Here is a 19,335-nt window from a genome sequence, read left to right on the forward strand (position 1 = left end):
AGAAATCAGGCCACTGGCTCAAACAGGGTAGATAAATTACGTTGTTGTTTTTTTTAAAGGGAATATTTATAAGATTTGATTACTTGCTACCTATAGTTTTCATTATAGACAAGTTAAGCTGAATTTGCTTTGGTATATCTTAATAGTGGCATACTGTGAGCACCTAGTTGAAAATATTACATTTTAAAAAAAAGGTCCCATAGTAGATAAGTGGAGGAGCAGAAAATACTACCATGCATGATTTTAAAAATACAGCAGTTATGATTTCTGGAAATATTGCACAATATAAGATCTGTGTATAACTATAGAGAAGTAGTGAAGTTTCTATTGATAGAAAGATACATTTATCAAGCAATTCGACATAATACAGAGAAGCATTTCTAGTAATCAGTCTACACGCTAGAGGCTTACTATCTGGGCATGTGTAGGCATTTAAAAAACACATATAAACATGAGAAAATTTAGATTAGTGTTAATATCACAGAAACAGGAACTTAAACTATCAGTGTGAAAATATGTAGGACCAACAAACATCCCAAAGAGATAGGTAATCAGATACCGCGTGAGTCATAGCTAGTGATAGCACTATAATCATCCAACACCTCTCCTTTGTAGCTGCATAAGTCCGGGAGCAGAACACAAAAGAGTCTGAGTCAAATTGTTAAAGGACCGCCACAGGTCAAACACGCTCCCTCTACCAAAGTCTCCAAAAGGCATGGGGCCCACACTGAATAATTTCCCATGTTCTGTAGTGATCTGAACTTCCGCACTTCTAGCATGTCGGTATGAGCCTCTTCTCTGTGTTCCAATGTACTGGGCACCTCTACTCCAAGCTCTGTGTGAAGTGGCTGTATATACCGGGAGGCTGGCTAAACCTTCCCGTTCTTCAACTGACATAGGCTCCTTGCAAAATCCATACTCTTGTGTAGTAGTGCCAATACGAGTATTCGTGCCGCCGAAGCTTACTGGCTCCCATCTAGATAGGTTAGTACATTGCTCCACTTTTGTCTCTCCTATGTCAACTGCGTAAGGGGGGGATTATTGAACAGTGGGGATTGATCTCATAAATGTTTATTAGATTATACTGAGTCATGTGTAAGATGTTTTCTGAGGTTGGAACATACAGGTTACTTCAGAGGCGCAGCTTTACAAGCTTGGCATGCTTTTCCGTAGCGGAGGCGTTCCTAGGTTACGCACCATGTGACCAGGTGTGGTCGTAGCTTCACTTCCTACTCTGACCGTGCTGGTTATCTGAGAGAAGCCGTTTTCTCTGTGTGTCTGGGTCATAGGAGGTGGTGAGTGCCCCGGCCATTGGGGGTATAAAGGTGCCATTTTTTATATTTATATAATGTTAGCTATTGTTATATTAGGACATAGCCCATAGCTATGGAGGACTCTGACGTTTTAGAGGGTACTCCCTCTATACCTAAGACTAATGCCTGTTTATATTATGAGGAGGCTGAGGTATACCCACCCTCTCAATTATGTTTCACATGCCTAGAAAAAGTGATTATGTTAAAAAAGAAGTGTAACATGTTTGATACCACTGAGCCTTCCACCTCTGAGGGGTCCCCGTCCCGTGAGGTGCGCACCCTGCTTTCATCTCCTAATTCACATTCAGTTTCCCATAGCACACCTGATCCTCCATCTGGAGGAGGTCTTTTACCTCCAGACTTCACTGCGCAGTTACAAACGGCGGTGTCTGCGGCCATTATTGCTTTACCTCGCCCTGCTAAGTTCAATCAAAAGGTCAAATATTGCTGTCCTTCCCAGGGGTCATTATACAGTTTATTGGCTATAGCTGATAGACTATTGTCTGATGATGAAGTTCTTTCTGATACTACAGAGTGTGAACTTTCTGGGTCGAAATCGGCTGCCTCTAAGACTCAGGTTGTGGAGGAACCAGATTTAGGATGGAGCACTTGCGCTTTCTTTTAAAGGAAGTTTTGGCTACCTTAGAGGTTCCAGAGGCCAAACTGCCTGATGAACCTTCAATTCCTAAACTGGATAGAGTTTACAAAGTTAGAGTTGTTCCTCAGACTTTCCCTGTTCCTGTTAAGATGGCAAACATTATTAAGAACGAATGGGAGAGGATTGGTTCTTCCTTCACCCCTTCGTCTGCTTTTAAGAAATTGTTCCCGGTTCCGGACTCGCAATTGGAGTCGTGGGGTTCCGTCCCTAAGGTGGATGGCGCTGTCTCCATGCTTGCAAAACGCACTACTATCCCACTGGAGGATAGTTCGTCATTCAAAGAGCCCATGGATAAAAAGATGGAAACTGTTAGGAAAGATGTTTCAACATTCAGGATATTTTTCAACCAACTGCAGCAGTTGCCGCGGTTGCGGGAACGGCTACCTACTGGTGTGACTCCTTATCGGAATTGATCAAGGTGTATGGTCCCCTCAATATTATTCTTGATAGAATTAGGGCTTTAAGGGTCGCTAATTCTTTTAAATGCTAAAACTGCTGGGTTTTCTGTTCAGGCCCGTCGGGCTCTGTGGCTGAAGTCTTGGTCTGCGAACTTGACTTCCAAGTCCAGACTCCTTTCCCTTCCATTGAAGGGTAAGATTTTATTTGGTCCAGGCCTGGACTCCATTATCTCCACAGTTACTGGAGGCAAGGGTGCCTTCCTACCGCAAAATAAAAAGAACAGATCTAAGGGACAACCTAATAATTTTCGTTCTGACAAATCCCAGCGTCAGCAATCCTCCGCTAAGACCAAGCAACCTAAGACTTTGAAGCCGTCTCAGTCCTGGAATAAGTCCAAGCAGAGCAAGAAGCGTGCTGAGACTAAATCAGCATGAAGGGGTCACCCCCGATCAGTCTATGAATCAGGTAGGGGGCAGATTTTCGCTCTTCTCAGAAGCTTGGTTCAGGGATGTGCAGGATCCTTGGGTCCTGGAAGTCATTGCTCAGGGTTACAGAATTGGGTTCAAGTCTCTTCCACCCAAGGTCAGATTCCTCCTCTCAAATTTGTCATCAAAACCAGAGAAGAGGGAGGTCTTTCTGGGGTGAGTCCGGGATCTGTCCTCCTTAGGAGTCATTGTCCCGGTTCCCATAGAGGAACAAGGCTTGGGATACTACTCAAACCTTTTCATGGTCCCAAAAAAGGAGGGAACTTTCCGTCTGATTCTGGACCTAAAGTGCTTAAACAAGTTTCTGAACGTCCCCTCGTTCAAGATGGAGTTAAGTTCTATCCTTCCCTTAGTTCAGAAGGGGACAGTTCATGACCACTATATAGATCTGAAGGATGCTTTCCTTCATGTCCCAATCCATAGGAAACACTTTCAGTTCCTAAGGTTTGCCTTCCTGGACCAGCACTTCCAGTTTATTGTTCTTCCGTTTGCCCTAGCTATTGCCCCAAGAATTTTCATGAAGGTTCTGGGGGCTCTCTTGGCCGTGACCAGAACCCAGGGCATTGCAGTAGCATCTTACTTGGACTATATTTTGGTACAAGCATCATCCTATCGTCAAGCGGAAGAACATTCAGAATCTCTTCTCTCTCTTCTTTGTTCCCACGGATGGAAAATAAACTTAAAAAAGAGTTCTCTTATTCCAAGCACCAGGGTAGAATTCCTGGGCACTATAATAGACTCACTAGTCATTAGGATATTTCTTTCAGACCAGAGACGCTGCAAGCTGGCTTTGGCATGTCTTGCCCTCCGGACCTCCTCAAGGCCCTCTGTGGCTCAGTGTATGGAGGTGATTGGTCTGACGGAGTCCAGCATGGACATAGTTTCCTTTGCCAGGTTCCGTATCAGAACGTTACAACTGTGCATGCTGAGACGGTGGAGCGGCAATCATTCGGATCTGTCTCAACAGATTTCTCTGGACAACTGGTCGAGAGAATTGCTTTCTTGGTGGCTCTGTCCAGATCACCTATCACAATGCGAGTCTCTCAGGATGGGGAGCCAAGAAGGCTCTCAGGGCCTTTGGTCTCGGGAGGAGAGCTCTCTTCCGATTAACATTCTGGAACTTCGAGCAATCTTCAATGCTCTGAAGACTTGGCCCCGTCTGGTTTCATACCAATTTATTAGATTCCAATCAGACAATATCACCTCGGTGGCTTACATCAACAACCAGGAAGGAGCTCCCTAGCAATGAGGAAGGTATCTCTGATTCTGAAGTGGGCGGAGGCCCACAACTGTTCGCTGTCGGCAATCCACATTCCGGGTGTGGACAACTTTTTCAGCAGACAATCCTTTCATCCAGGGGAATGGTCTCTCCATCCTGAGGGGTTTGCGGAGATATGCAACAGGTTGGGGGACTCCTGAGATAGATCTCATGGCGTCCCGTGTCAATATCAAGCTACCCAGGTATGGGTCGAGATCTAGGGATGCTCAGTCGGAGCTAATAAATGCATTAGTGGTGGCTTGGAGGTTTAGCGTAATATACCTTTTTCCGACAATTACCTCTCCTTCCTCAAGTAGTGGCCCGCATCAAGCAGGAGCGGGCATCAGTGATACTGATTGCTCCATCGTGGCCACGAAGGATGTGGTTTGCGGATCTAGTGGGGATGTCGTCATCTCCTCCATGGAAGTTACCTTGGCGCAGGGATCTGCTGGACAAGGTCCCTTTATTCATCAAAATCTAGATTCTCTGAGGCTAACTGCGTGGAGATTGAACGCTTAGTACTAGCCAAGAGGGGTTTCTCTGAGAGAGTTATTGATACTCTCATTCAAGCTCATAAGCCATAAGGTGTGGAGAACTTTCTTATTCTGGTGTAAAGAGCGTGGATTTCCCTGGCATAAGGTCAGGGTTTCCAGGACTCTCTCTTTTCTCCATGATGGTCTGGAGAAGGGCCTTTCTGCTAGCTCCCTTAAGGGACAGATTTCAACCATATCTGTTTTACTGCACAAGAGGCTCGCTGAGCTTCCAGATGTTCAGTCTTTTGTTCAGGCTCTGGCTAGAATCAGGCCTGTGTTTAGATCTAGAGCTCCTCCTTGGAGTTTAAATCTTGTTCTTAAAGTTTTGCAGAAGGCTTCGTTTTGAGCCTATGCATGTAGTTGACATTAAATTACTGTCTTGGAAGGTTCTTTTTCTACTGGCCATTGCTTCGGCGCGCAGAGTGTCTGAAATAGCTGCCTTGCAATCTGAGCCTCCTTACCTGGTATTTCATGCTGATAAGGCTGTTCTTCGTACTGGGGTAGGTTTTCTTCTTAAGGTCGTTTCAGATTGCAACCTCAATCAGAAGATTGTGGTTCCTTCCTTGTGTCCTAAATCATCTTCTTCAAAGGAACGGTTACTTCATAATTTGGATGTTGTTTCGGGCCTTGAAGTTATATCTATAGGCTACGAAGGAGTTTAGACAGACTTTGCAAAAGGCCTCATCCACTTCCTTATCTTTTTGGTGGAGGAGCATTATTCGCTTAGCTTCTGAGACAGCGGGACTTAAAGGGACAGTCTAGGCCAAAATAAACTTTCATGATTCAGATAGAGCATGTAATTTTAAACAATTTTCCAATTTACTTTTATCACCAATTTTGCTTTGTTCTCTTGGTATTCTTAGTTGAAAGCTTAACCTAGGAGGTTCATATGCTAATTTCTTAGACCTTGAAGCCCACCTCTTTCAGATTGCATTTTAATAGTTTTTCACCACTAGAGGGTGTTCGTTCACGTATTTCATATAGATAACACTGTGCTCGTGCACGAGAAGTTATCTGGGAGCAGGCACTGATTGGCTAGACTGCAAGTCTGTCAAAAGAACTGAAAAAAGGGGTAGTTTGCAGAGGCTTAGATACAAGATAATCACAGAGGTTAAAAGTATATTATTATATCTGTGTTAGTTATGCAAAACTGGGAAATGGGTAATAAAGGGATTATCTTTTTTTTTAAAACAATAAAAATTCTGGTGTAGACTGTCCCTTTAAGCCTCCTCAGAGGATTAAGGCTCATTCAACTAGAGCAGTGGCTTCCTCTTGGGTCTTCAAGAATGAGGCCTCAATGGATCAGATTTGTAGGGCGGCTACCTGGTCTTCCTTACATACCTTTTCTAAATTTTACAAGTTTTACGTTTTTGCTTTGGCTGAAGCAGCTTTTGGGAGAAAGGTTTTTCAGGCTGTGGTGCCCTCAGAATAGGGTCCGCCTTCTTTTTTGTCCTCTCGTTCATTCAGTGTCCTCTGGAGCTTGGGTATATTTCCCACAAGTAAGGAATGAAGCCGTGGACTCTCCTCCTATTAAGAAGGAAAACAAATTATGCTTGCCAGATAATTTCCTTTCCTTCTGTATGAGGAGAGTCCACGGCCCCCGCACATATTCTCCGAAGGGCAGACCTAAATTTTGTTTTTTGTTCTTCTGGCACCATTTATACCCTGATATTTCTCCTACTTTTCCTTGTTCCCTTGGTAGAATGACTGGGATATGAAGGAAGTGGGGGAGGTATTTAAGCCTTTGGCTGGAGTGTCTTTGCCTCCTCCTGGTGGCTGGGTTCTGTATTTCCCACAAGTAAGGAATGAAGCCGTGGACCCTCCTCATACAGAAGGAAAGAAAATTAGCTGGGAAGCATATAATTTGTGTTTTTTTTTTACTTAGGAATTTTATATGGAACCAGTAAGTGATGGCTATGATAGGAAAACTGTCAATATTATTATTTAGGCAGAAAAATAACAAGATTGCTACATACTGATAAATCTATTTTAATTCACATGTAACCATTACATTTCAGTAACCATATGCCAAAAAATAATTACCAGTGGTTGTTGCCACTTGCATGTAGTGGTCAGTCTTTTGGCCTTTACATTCCAAAACATAATTCCTTATAGTGTTTAAGTCAAGTTTAGCCAGGAAGTTATTGTAGCATATAAGAGTCTCAAAAATAAATGAACATGATAGTTGACATTTGCAAAAAAAAATTATAAAATAATTTAGAGATTTTTTATTTTTTCCTAAAAATGTTTTTCACATTCTTCTCTATTCTGACTTTAGTCTGGTGTTTGAAAACTGTGTGCATTTATTTTTAATGCTCTAACAAGTTATCTCTGCTGCAAGTCTTCCATGAAATAAGGCAAACATTTAAGATAAAGCCTTATTGTGGTTAGTGTCCCGATTTATCTATACTATAATCGCGTTTGTAACGCGTCCGTCGCCGTCGGCAGTTGCGCACGCATCCTCAAAGGAATGTTGACAGTGCAAGGGAGCCAACAGGTGGATTCTTTCACCACCCTGCCATTTTTCGGAATGCGCTGGGATGCAGTGACGGAAACTGAGCATTACAAAAAAAAACACCCACAATAAGTATTAAAAAAAAAAACTAACCGCCCGCAATAAGTATTAAAAAATAAAATAAAAATAACCGCCCACACGAAGTATTAAGGGGGGAAAAAATTAAAATACCCAATAAAATGATTAACCCCTAAATCCACCAACCACAAACTACATAATACATCTATTAACCCCTAATCCGCCCCCCCCCCACAACGCATTAAACCTAATTTACCTATTAACTCCTAAACCGCCAACTCCCACAATGCAAAAAACTAATGACTAATTTCCCTTAAATTAACCCCTTCATTACATAAAAAAAAAAAAATAATACATTACAATTAAAATAAAATTTTAAATAAAAACACATTACATGAATCTAAAATTACAGAAAATAAAAAAGGCTAACATTACAAAAAATAATAAACAACACTAACCAAAAGAAAAAAAATTAAACCTAATCCCTATGAAAATAAAAAAGCCCCCCCAAAATAAAAACACTCCCTAATCTAAGAATAAACTACCAATAGCCCTTAAAAGGGCTTTTTGTAGGGCATTGCCCTAAAGAAATCAGCTCATTTACATTAAAAATACAGTCCCCCCCTAACAGTAAAACCCCCCACCCACCAAAATAAAACCTAACACTAATAAACCTAAACTACCCATTGCCCCTAAAGGGGCATATGTATAAGCATTGCCCTTAAAAGGGCATTCAGCTCTTTTGCAAATTGCCCAATAAACCCTAATCTAAAAAAAACAAAAAACCCTCAAAAATTAAAGAAACCCTAACACTAAAGCCTCAAATAGCTACTCACAGTTTCAGAAGTCCGACGGAGAAGGTCTTGTTCCAGGTGGCTCCATCATCTTCATCCACAGCGAAGGCAGCGCGGAGCGGTCTTCCCAGATGTGGTGATCCTCTGCGGCGGTCCTCGGTGGAGGTTCCTCTTCATGCGATCGTCCACCACACACTGATTGAATTAAACGTACCCCATATTTATTGGGGTACCTTTCATTCCTATTGGCTGAAATTTTCAAAATCAGCCAATAGGATGAGAGCTACTGAAATCTTATTGGCTGCTTTGAACAGCCAATATGATTTCAGTAGCTCTAATCCTATTGGCTGTTTTGAAAAATGCAGCCAATAGGAATGCAAGGTACCCCAAATTGATTGCGTTACCTTGCATTCAATATACGAAGGACATCGGATGAAGACAAGCCTCCATGCTGCCAAGGGCTGACGCCGCCACAGATGACCACCGCCAAGGGTCGCCACGTCTAGGAAGACTGCTCCGGACCTCTGCTCTGCGCCGCCTTCGCTGTGGATGAAGATGATGGACCCGTCTGGAAGAAGACCTTCTCCGCCGGACTTCTGAAATCGTGAGTACCTATTTGAGGCTTTAGTGTTAGGTTTTTTTTTTTTGGGTGGGTGGGGTTGTTTTTATAGATTAGGATTTATTGGGCAATTTGCAAAATAGCTGAATGCCCTTTTAAGGGCAGTGCCCATACAAATGCCCCTTTGGAGGCAATGGGTAGTTTAAGGTTTATTAGTGTTAGGTTTTATTTTGGGGGGTTTGGTGGGTGGGGGGGTTTACTGTTAGGGGGGACTTTGTTTATTTTTAATGTAAAAGAGCTGATTTTTTAAAGGGCTATTGGTAGTTTATTCTTAGATTAGGGGGTGTTTATTTTGTGGAGACTTTATTTTCATTGGGATTACGTTTAATTTTTTTTATTTTGGATAGTGTTTATTTTTTTCTGTATTTTTACTTTATATTTTGTAGCTTGGGGGGGGGGTTACATTTTTCACACATAGACTGCCCTGGCTTATCAACTAGTATAATATAAAGCATACATTGGTGTCACATAGGAATTATAACGGTTTACTCTTAATTGTGAGGACTTTCATTTTAGATGAATGGTGGTAAAAACCTGCTTTTCTTCATAAATGGAAAGAATCCACAGCTGCATTCATTACTTTTCGGAAATGAGAACCTGGCCACCAGGAGGAGGCAAAGACACCCCAGCCAAGGGCTTAAATAATCCTCAAGTCCATTCTTTGCCTTTCGTCCCAGGAGGTTGGCAGAGAAGTGTCAGAAGTTTATTTTAGTCTCTTATGGAGAGAAGTACTCTTCGACATGGGATGGGAGTTTTAAATAATCCTGTCAGTCTCTTAGTGAGGACTTGGATAAAAGTTAGAGTCCGGAGATGCAGAAAGAGTCTTTCTGCAAAACCATCCTGACTCATTTTAACAATTCCACAAGCAATCGGCATTGTTGAACCTCGCTTCGCTGCCTGCTTTCTTCTCTCAAGTCCATGGCGGAGGCAAGGCTACTATCCGTCACACTTTAAGGGCTGTGTTTCTGTTCCACGGCGTAGATTCCGGTAAGATCGTTTCATTTTACTTCTTCATGATTGTACTGTAACTCATTTGTTCCTGCAAACTCACATGAAAAATAGAGCGTCTCAGTGGGACTCCTTCAGTATCTTGGAATCAAGGGTTAATATCTCCTGAGGGGGATTATTGAACAGGGTTTTTTTTAATCATGTTTGTTATGTGATTCAATCTGCTTATGTGTAGTGTTAACTGGGCTTGTGGCTTTTTGGAACATAACTGCCTTTCGAAGTGACGTGACCTTACGGTTAGGCATGCTTTTTTTGGACTGTACGGTTCGCCTTGTGACCGGGCGTGTTTGTTCTGGTTTCCCATTTCTGCATTCATGACTGTGTGGCGACGGAGAATTCTAGTCCGCTGGTTCTTAGGAGGTGGTGAGTGCCCCAGCCATTGTGGGTGTCAGGTGCAGTTTAAATTGTTTTATATATAGTTTGTTTTTTGGTATCCTTTATACAGTTATGGAGGATGCTGATGTTGAGATTCTTCGTCCTGTGACAAAAGTTAATTGGCCCCATTGACTCAGGTCAGTCCGTTATGTTCTTTAGTCCGTCCTAGAGCGCCTTGTTTCTCGGGCTCTGGGATTCAAAGGACTGCTGAGCCATCCGCCTTGGGGGGCCCTGTCGCTCCCTACTACTACACATGTTGAGGTTGTGGCATGTTTTTGCTTTTACATACTTTTGGCGCTGGCTCGTCTAGAAAGTCCAGATGTTTATTTGCGATTGTGCTTGTGCCCGATTGCCCTAGGTCTCTCGGCCACAGGAGGGCATGTGCAGTTCTCTGCGGATGTAACTGTTCCTGAGTGTTGTGCCTTTCGTTACAGGCTGGCTCGTTTTTTTAGCTGTTTGCGAACCCTATCCTTCTCGGCTATGGGACACATCCGTTTCCTCCTTTGAATAGCTCACCTCGTTAGACATAGGGAGTTGACATAATCTCCTTTAAGTATTGTTATCGATATCCTTCCCAGTTTTGTTGGAGGAACAGGGCTGGTCCGGTGGATCTTTCGGTTCTTCTTGGGTGTTAACCCTCGGGTTGCCTGTTATTTTATTTTATCTGGTTAGGATGAATTTTATTTTTCATACTATGTTTCCCAGAGGAACTTTCTCTGGGATCGATACTCGCTGTTTGCTTCTATGGAAGTTTGTCTGTTTTTTCTTCCTCCCTCTCTGAGGGCGGATTTAGCCAGCTTGGCTTACCCTGGTTGCAGGCTGGTCCTGCTTGGGTTCAGATCTTCTGTCTTGCTGCTTATTTAGACACGTGGCGCCTAATATACCTTGCTGGTCAGGTTGGGATGCCGAGCGCTCTCAATATTATTTATGTTTCTTGTTATTTGTTTTACAAGTTTCAGCTAAGCATTCTCAAGAGGACTTGCGGGTCCGTGCGGCTCTTGGGATTGTTTCAGTACTTAAAAAGCCGTCTTTCTGGTGACTGGGTCAGCGCATTTTGCTGCGTCACTCTGTTGTTTCCAATACCCTCGGAGCCTAGAGTATTCCTTCCCACGTGGTGGGAAGGTTAGAGGGTTTAGCGCCTCATTTCCTCCGGTCGGGGAGGTGTTGCCTTAGGAGGCCCTGGGAATTGTCCTTTTGGGACTTGTTTCTTTAGTGGTTCTCTTCTTCATGGAGACCTTCTTGCACTCTGTCCATTTCTCCTTGTGGATCGGGTCTCCTTTGGGGGACTTTGATTCCCTTTGGGAGTTGGTTGTTCCTTTTTCTGGACTTTAGACTGTTAGGTCTTTTTTGGGCTTTGGTTAGGGGTCCTTCCCCGGTGTTAGGGAATTCTCTGCATCTCCTTCTTGGGATAGAAGAGGTCCTAGTGGTTTTCCACTCATATGGTTCAGGTGTTGCCATCCAGGTGGCATCCAAAACCATATTTTGCTGTCCTCTGACTTCGAATCTGAGGTGATGTGGAGGCTTGCTGTTGCTCTGTTCGGGTGACTTGTCCTCTCTGTTCCCCTTGTGTCTGGAGCTCGGGGCTAGTTGGACAGCTAGCTCAGCATACTAAGGCTCTGTGGCAAGCCGAGGGTTGCTAGTTCGATTCCTGTTGAGGTCTACTCAGCCTTTCCAGGTTGATAAAATGAGCAGCGCCTTGTGTCCCTTAAGGGGGATTAGCCGCGCTTTTCAAGCACATCATTTTAATGTTGCTTGGATGCCTGTTAGCTCTAGTGTCCTTTTATGGCCTTGGATCTTTGGAGTGTTGGGCTCCTGCAAGGGGTGGTCTCTTACCTTTGGGTCAGAACTTGCAAGGGCTTCTTGCTTTTGTTTTCCGGGTTATTCTGGATTTTTCCCCGGGAGGTGTGTGTTTTTTATATCAGACAAGGGATTTATGTTCCTGGAAGATTGTTTAATCTTATCATTTGTGGGGCCCGGGCTTCCTGTCCTGATCTTCCGGTTTTCTCTTTGTGGATCCTGGTGTGGGATGTTACCGGACCCTATGATCTTAGGACTGGCCGAGGGGTTCCAGTTTCCGGGGTACTTGGGTTACCCCTTGTTCTGGCTGTTTGGTTTTACAACTTGACCAGATTTACTGAGAGCCGGGGCTCCTTGGGTCTTGTCTTGCGCCGGATGATACGGTTCCCTTGGGACAGCCAACTAATGTGACCTGATTGTGGGCTTTCCTGCTCAGCTGTCACTCTTGCCCCTGGTATGTGTGCTAGCACAATGGTGTTTTAAGGTTTTTTTCATGGTGTTCGTCAGTAATGTGGCCTTGTGTTCTCTCGGTTCTTCCTACGACTTCCTGTCTTATGGGCAGGTGTTTATCGATGCTCTCCTCCTCAGGGGTCTCGTTGTCCTTCTTACAGAGCTATGGTTCCTTTTTTAGGGGCCTTTCCTGTGTTCAGGAGGTTGGAACAGATGTTTTATCTGGTTCAGGGATTGGTCTGCTCTTTGAGTTGTTCCTTTCCATCTGGGGAGCTGCTGGCTCCGCATTGAGACTTTAGTTGGGTGGCTTTGCTAGATCTCCTTGGGTCTAACGCCTGCTCGATTGTCTCTAGGTTGAAGTGGCTGTGTCCATTCTTCCTCCCTTTTGGGGGCCAGTCTTGGGGTCCCTTTCGTTCCCCTTGTTTTCAGATCTGCTGTTGCTTGGGCTGGTCCGGCTACATGTAGGATCTGAGATCTGTTGTTCATCCTCAGGTCTTGGGGGTGACAGTGGACCTTCTTTTTTTTTTTTTTTTTTTCTTTTTTTTTTTTTAGAGATTCTGTGCCTCTCCCTCTTTGAGATCTGTGAGTAGGCTTGGTGGCCTGGATTGCGTCCTTTGTCTTGGAGGTTGGGCAATCTGCTATTTTGTTCGGCCGATTTTCCATTACAGATACTGTTTTCTCTGTGTCTTTCTACGGATGGCAATGTGCTACTGGACTCATGTTTATTTTTCTGAGTTTACTACTTGTAATTTTTCTGTTTGCTCTGTCTCGAGTTCTGACATTTTGAGGCCTTTGTCTTCAGCTGTCTTTTTCGGTGCTGTTGCACGATGTTTGGGAGATATTTCTTCTCCTTGTTGATGCCTGGGTGCTCCTTGGGGGTTGGGCGTCATCTCCCCTTGTTCTCGGAATTCATTCGGGTCTCTGTGGACTTGACCTTCCTTTTGAAGGTTTTTTTTTTCTTTATGGATGATTTTGCTGTACCTTTTGGGTATCCTTTTGGCTTACCCTTGTCCTCTCCCTTTGGGATTTTGGTACTGTACTAGTAAGGGTTGTGTGGGGACCGACTGATGGGCGACAGTTCTCCTGGAGGAGTGTTGGCTCAGTGTGTCTGCTTGCGGTCTCTAGTTAGGCTTTGGACTATCTGCGGGTCAGTGTCCTTGGGGCCTTTTCCTTCTAGTTTTTTTTTTTTTTGCCCGGCTCAGACTAAGCGGGTTTGGTTGGGTTGTGTTTTTTTTCAGGCCTGATGTCCTCAGAATGGGCCGCCTATTGTACCCTCCCATTTTTGCATTCACTGTCCTCTATAGCTTGGGTATTGTTTCCCAAAAGTAGTGAATGCAGCTGTGGACTCTTTCCATTTATAAAGAAAAACTTAAATTATGATTACCTGATAATTTTCTTTTCTTCAGATGGAAAGAGTCCACAGCTCCCCACCCATATTTTTTCTGTGGGGCGTCTCTTATTTTTTTATTCTTCTGGCACCTTTTCACCCTGGTATTTCTTCTACTGTTCCTTGTTCCTCAGCAGAATGACTGGGGGATGAGGGAAGTAGGAGGAGTATTTAAGCCTTTGGCTGGGGTGTCTTTGCCTTCTCCTGGTGGGCAGGTTATTATTTCCCAAAAGTAATGAATGCAACTGTGGATTCTGGAGAAAAGAAAATTATCAGGTAAGCATAATTTAAGTTTTCGGACTACTGCACCGTGAAGTAGCTGCTGTAATTTTAAAAAAGCTGCTTAGGATGTTTTTTTTTTTGTTTTTTTTTTTGTTTTTTTTAAACACTGAAATTGGCACCTCAACTATACACAGATCCCTGCAGGGGAGACGATTAGTGGGAGCTGTGCACGGAGTAACAGCCAGCACCAGTACAATGGGCATGTGCACATATTACTGATTATTTATATATATTTATACTAACAGCCTTTTTAAAAGTAAAATGGTAATAGTATGCTAGTGCTGTACAGTACCATTATATTAATGGCTTCCCTTTAACTTAGAAAAGCAGCTGTTCAGCTTTAAATTCCTAGAAAGTGATTTGAACAGCTTAAATTAAAGGGATATGAAACCTTTAGTTTTTTTCTTTAATGATTCAGATAGGAGTAAATTAGAATGTTGCTTAAAATTGCATGCTCTATTATCAATGTGATTAGCTAGTTCTGAGTAGTGCATAGCTACTCCTTCAGCAAACAATACAAAGAGTTGAAACAAATTTGAAAAATTAAGTAAATTAAAAAGTTTTTTTTTATTTTTTTATTTGTATGCTCTATTTGAATCATGAAAGAAACAATTTGGGTATCACATCCCATTAGAGTTTCTTTGTCTAGATTTTTGTTTAACCTACACATGGACAAAATAGAGTCTGTATCAATCACAAAAATTACTGCAAACAAATAATACATTTGACTTTTTCCTATTTAACATTGAGTGGACTTGTAACCTTTTCCCTTTGGACAAGTAACTTTGAATCTCTGATTGGTGACATTTTTCTTACCATTAAAGACGTTATCAGTGTTAGTTAAACCAACTTAAAACAAATGTTAGGGTTGTTCTCATACACTTACATTTATTTTTGCTGTGGGAATTTCCTTGGTCTGTGAGCCATCCCAATCTTTTTGGCTATGTAATAAAAATATTACAGTTGATATTCCAGGGTTATTTGTTAAAAAAAATGAACTTGCTGAAATGAATCAGAGATTTAGAAAATGTGAAAATTACAGTAGGGAGATCACCAGTCTGGATGATGCTTGTTCCAGAATATAATCATGAAATAATGGAATACTGAGAACCCTGGCACTAATTAGTTTGACATCCTAAGTAGCTGAAGGTCTCACTTACAAAATCTGTGTTTAATTCCCTCTTCATAAGTGTATATGTATGTATACACACACACACATATACTTGTGCACACCCTTACGCTCCTACTCTATACAGCTTACAGCTGCAGCTTACCTTTCCATTTTATCAATCCATACCAAGAACTCTCTTTGAACCTTTTTAACTTTATCTTGTTACATATAGAATACAAGTTTCTATATAACCCAATTTCCTCATTGATGTCTTGTCTTGCTTTTTCCCCCACTACAGATCAACAGTTTATATTGCAGAGAGTTGCAGACTGTTCCATTGATTTGTATGCCATGATCGTGGTCTTATCAAGGTAACCATTTGGGTCAGTTAAGACCAGTATTATGAGACACCTACTGGTAAAATTCTAATTTTTTTCTTCTTCTACTCCTACCCAGGGCTTCACGCTCATTCTCCCAAGGGCTACCCACAGCTCAGCATGAGAAAATTCTCTGTGACATCTGGTGTACAGAGGTGAGCATCATTTTGGATTGTATGTGCCTTCCTTTATTATCCTATAATGCTGAATATCATCGTGCCACATAATCCCTTTATCTTCTCTGCAGGCTGAGACTCGCATCAGAGGAGGCTTACGAAATTTACGCGGTGTTGGAGGATCGGCCCTCTTTAAAAATCTGCGTTCTGTTTCAGCTGCATTGACGGAGAATGGGGGTGTTGTAGCTGCACACCCCTTAGGCTTTTAGTAAGGGACAGGAATGGTGTTCTAGGGAACAGAGTAACCATATACCAGTATCATCTGTTGCTCTTCCCCTGTGAGACATAATTGTATACTTTCACTGTTGCCTTTTTCTTCAGCTGTGTCATATTTATAATATATTTATCCTGTCTATTTGATTTGTTATTTCAAGGGTGCAACATAAAAGAAAAAGCTAAAGTGCCTATCAAAAAATACAGAATGTTTGTCCAGTGCCTATCATTGAGGGCTGGAGCTTAGACATGTTTTGAAATAGAAATCCCTGAACCACTAATTTACCGACCTATGCTGAAACAGGGGGGTATCTTTGGAATCTGTCCTGTCTCTAGCCCTCAAGGATAATTGGAAAGTCTGGATACTTTTTGTCTACTACTTGTTCAGGAGAATAATTACTGTATGTCATTAGCATTATCAATGTCCAAATAAAACAATTTTATAACACAACTGAACTTAATCTTTACCCATAAGCTATGAGAGAGGCTGTAAAATATTATTGTACTAACGGTAATTACTTTGATAAGCAGTTTTTTTTGTTATTAAAAGCCAACTTACCCTGAACTAAACCGCCATGGAGGTCAGTTGATTTGCAAAGAATTTGACTGGTTTTCAATTGTTTCCTTTACCACCCTGTAACTAAACTAATTGTTCTTTAGTTTTCAATATAAAGTAGGTAAAAAAAAAACACACCAATTCTTTCTTAAAGGAACAGCCTACTTGAAAGTGTTTGTTTAAAAAGATAGATAATCCCTTTATTACCAATACCCCAGTTTTGCATAAAGAACACGGTTATATTAATATACTTTTGACCTCTGTGATTACCTTGTGTCAAAGCCTCTGCAGACTGTCCCTTATCTCAGTTCTTTTGACAGACGTGCATTTTAGCCAATCAGTTCTGACTCATAAATAACTCCAAAGGAACACAATGTTTTCTATATGGCACACATGAACTAGCATTGTCAAATAGGAAAAAACTATCAAAATGCACTGAGATAAGAGGCAGCCTTCAAGGGCTTGGAAATTGGCATATGAGCCTACCTAGGTCTAGCGTTCAACAAAGAACAAAGCAAATTTGATAAGACATAATTTATGTAAGAACTTACCTGATACATTTATTTTGTGGTGGCGAGAGTCCACAAGCTAGTTACTGATGGGATATACATTCTTACCAGGAGGGGGCAAAGTTTCCCAAACCTCAAATGCCTATTAATACACCTCCCACATCACTCATACCTCAGTTTAATGTATAGCCAAGTTAATGAGGTGTATAAGGAGTAAAAGCATAAAAAAGAGGAACAGGATAAATAATGTGCTTTATAAAAAAAAAAAATCATAACCCCCAAAAAATGGGGGGGGGGGGGGGTCTTGTGGACTCTCACCACTATGAAAGAAAACATAATTTCTCCAACATAGGTGTGTCCGGTCCACGGCGTCATCCTTACTTGTGGGATATTCTCTTCCCCAACAGGAAATGGCAAAGAGCCCAGCAAAGCTGGTCACATGATCCCTCCTAGGCTCCGCCTTCCCCAGTCATTCTCTTTGCCGTTGTACAGGCAACATCTCCACAGAGATGGCTTAGAGTTTTTTGGTGTTTAAATGTAGTTTTTATTCTTCAATCAAGAGTTTGTTATTTTAAAATAGTGCTGGTATGTACTATTTACTCTGAAACAGGAAAGAGATGAAGATTTCTGTTTGTAAGAGGAAAATGATTTTAGCAACCGTTACTAAAATCGATGGCTGTTTCCACACAGGACTGTTGAGAGGAATTAACTTCAGTTGGGGGAAACAGTGAGCAGACTTTTGCTGCTTGAGGTATGACACATTTCTAACAAGACTCGGTAATGCTGGAAGCTGTCATTTTCCCTATGGGAACCGGTAAGCCATTTTCTTTGTTTAAGTAAAAGAATAAAGGGCTTCATTAGGGCTTAAAAAACTGGTAGACATTTTTCTGGGCTAAAACGATTACTTTACTAAGTATATTTGGCAGATTATTACTTTTAATAGTTGTTAAATCTTGGGGATTGTTTTAATAAAAACGGCAGGCACTGTATTGGACACCTTTTTCACTGGGGGCCTTTTCTAGTCATAGACAGAGCCTCATTTTCGCGCCTCTAATGCGCAGTTGTTTTTGGAAAGCATGGCATGCAGATGCTTGTGTGAGGAGCTAAGAACCACTGAAAAAGCTTATAGAAGGCATCATTTGGTATCGTGTTCCCCTCTGGGCTTGGTTGGGTCTCAGTAAAGCAGATACCTAGGACTGTATAGGGGTTAAATGTAAAAACGGCTCCGGTTCCGTTATTTTAAGGGTTAAAGCTTTCAAATTTGGTGTGCAATACTTTTAAGGCTTTAAGTTACTGTGGTGAAATTTTGGTGAAATTTGAACAATTCCTTCATACTTTTTCACATATTCAGTAATAAAGTGTGTTCAGTTTAAAATTTAAAGGGACAGTAACGGTTTTATTGTAAAACGTTTTTTGTGCTTTGTTAACAAGTTTAAGCCTGTTTAACATGTCTGAACCATCAGATAACGATGTTCTATATGTATGAAAGCCAATGTGTCTCCCCATTTAAATATATGTGATATATTTGTGTCATAATGTCCAAACAAAGTAGGGATAATAATGCCATAGATATGATATTGCCCAAGATGATTCCTCTAATGAGGGGAGTAAGCATGGTACTGCATCATCCCCTTCTGTGTCTACACCAGTTTTGCCCACACAAGAGGCCCCTAGTACATCTAGTGCGCCAATACTTATTACCATACAACAATTAATGGCTGTAATGGATAATTCTATTGCATGCATTTTTTTCCAATATGCCTACTTATCAGAGAAAGCGTGATTGCTCTGTTTTAAACACTGAGGAGCAAGAGGACGCTGATGATATCTTTTCTGACATACCCTCACACCTATCTGAAGGGGCCAGGAGGGAGGTTTTGTCTGAGGGAGAAATTTCAGATTCAGGGAAAATTTCTCAACAAGCAGAACCTGATATTGTAACTTTTAAATTTAAATTTCAACATCTCCACGCACTACTTAAGGAGGTATTATCTACTCTGGATGATTGTGACAATTTGGTCATTCCAGAGAAATTAGGTAAGATGGACAAGTTCCTAGAGGTTCCGGTGCTCCCCGATGTTTTTCCTATACCCAAGCGGGTGGCGGACATAGTAAATAAGGAGTGGGAAAGGCCCGGCATACCCTTTGTCCTCCCCCTATATTTAAGAAATTAGTTTCCTATAGTCGACCCCAGAAAGGACTTATAGCATACAGTCCCCAAGGTCGAGGGGGGCGGGTTCTACTCTAAACAAACGCACTTCTATTCCTATAGAAGATAGTTGTGCTTTCAAGATCCTATGGATTAAAGGTTAGAGGGTTTGCTTAAAAGGATGTTTGTTCAGCAAGGTTACCTTCTACAACCAATTTCATGCATTGTTCCTGTCACTACAGCTGCGTGTTTCTGGTTCGAAGAACTAGAAAAGTCGCTTAATAAAGAATCTTCGTACGAGGAGGTTTTGGACAGAGTTCAAGCTCTTAAATTGGCTAACTCTTTTTTATTTT

General features: G+C 41.9%; 1 protein-coding gene across 1 annotated transcript in view; it reads left to right on the forward strand.

The window, feature by feature from the left end:
- The window catches only part of ACADVL (acyl-CoA dehydrogenase very long chain), a 184,179-nt gene extending 167,960 nt beyond the window's left edge, over positions 1 to 16,219 (forward strand). Inside the window, exons 18-20 of the mRNA XM_053718432.1 lie at positions 15,301 to 15,373; positions 15,459 to 15,534; positions 15,627 to 16,219. Of these exons, the coding sequence (XP_053574407.1) occupies positions 15,301 to 15,373; positions 15,459 to 15,534; positions 15,627 to 15,764 (287 nt within the window). The 3' untranslated portion in view covers positions 15,765 to 16,219. The remainder of the gene's footprint in view (positions 1 to 15,300; positions 15,374 to 15,458; positions 15,535 to 15,626) is intronic.
- The last annotated feature ends 3,116 nt before the right edge of the window (positions 16,220 to 19,335 follow it).

Source organism: Bombina bombina, chromosome 6 (assembly GCF_027579735.1).
Source record: "Bombina bombina isolate aBomBom1 chromosome 6, aBomBom1.pri, whole genome shotgun sequence".
Classification (NCBI taxonomy): Eukaryota; Metazoa; Chordata; class Amphibia; order Anura; family Bombinatoridae; genus Bombina; species Bombina bombina.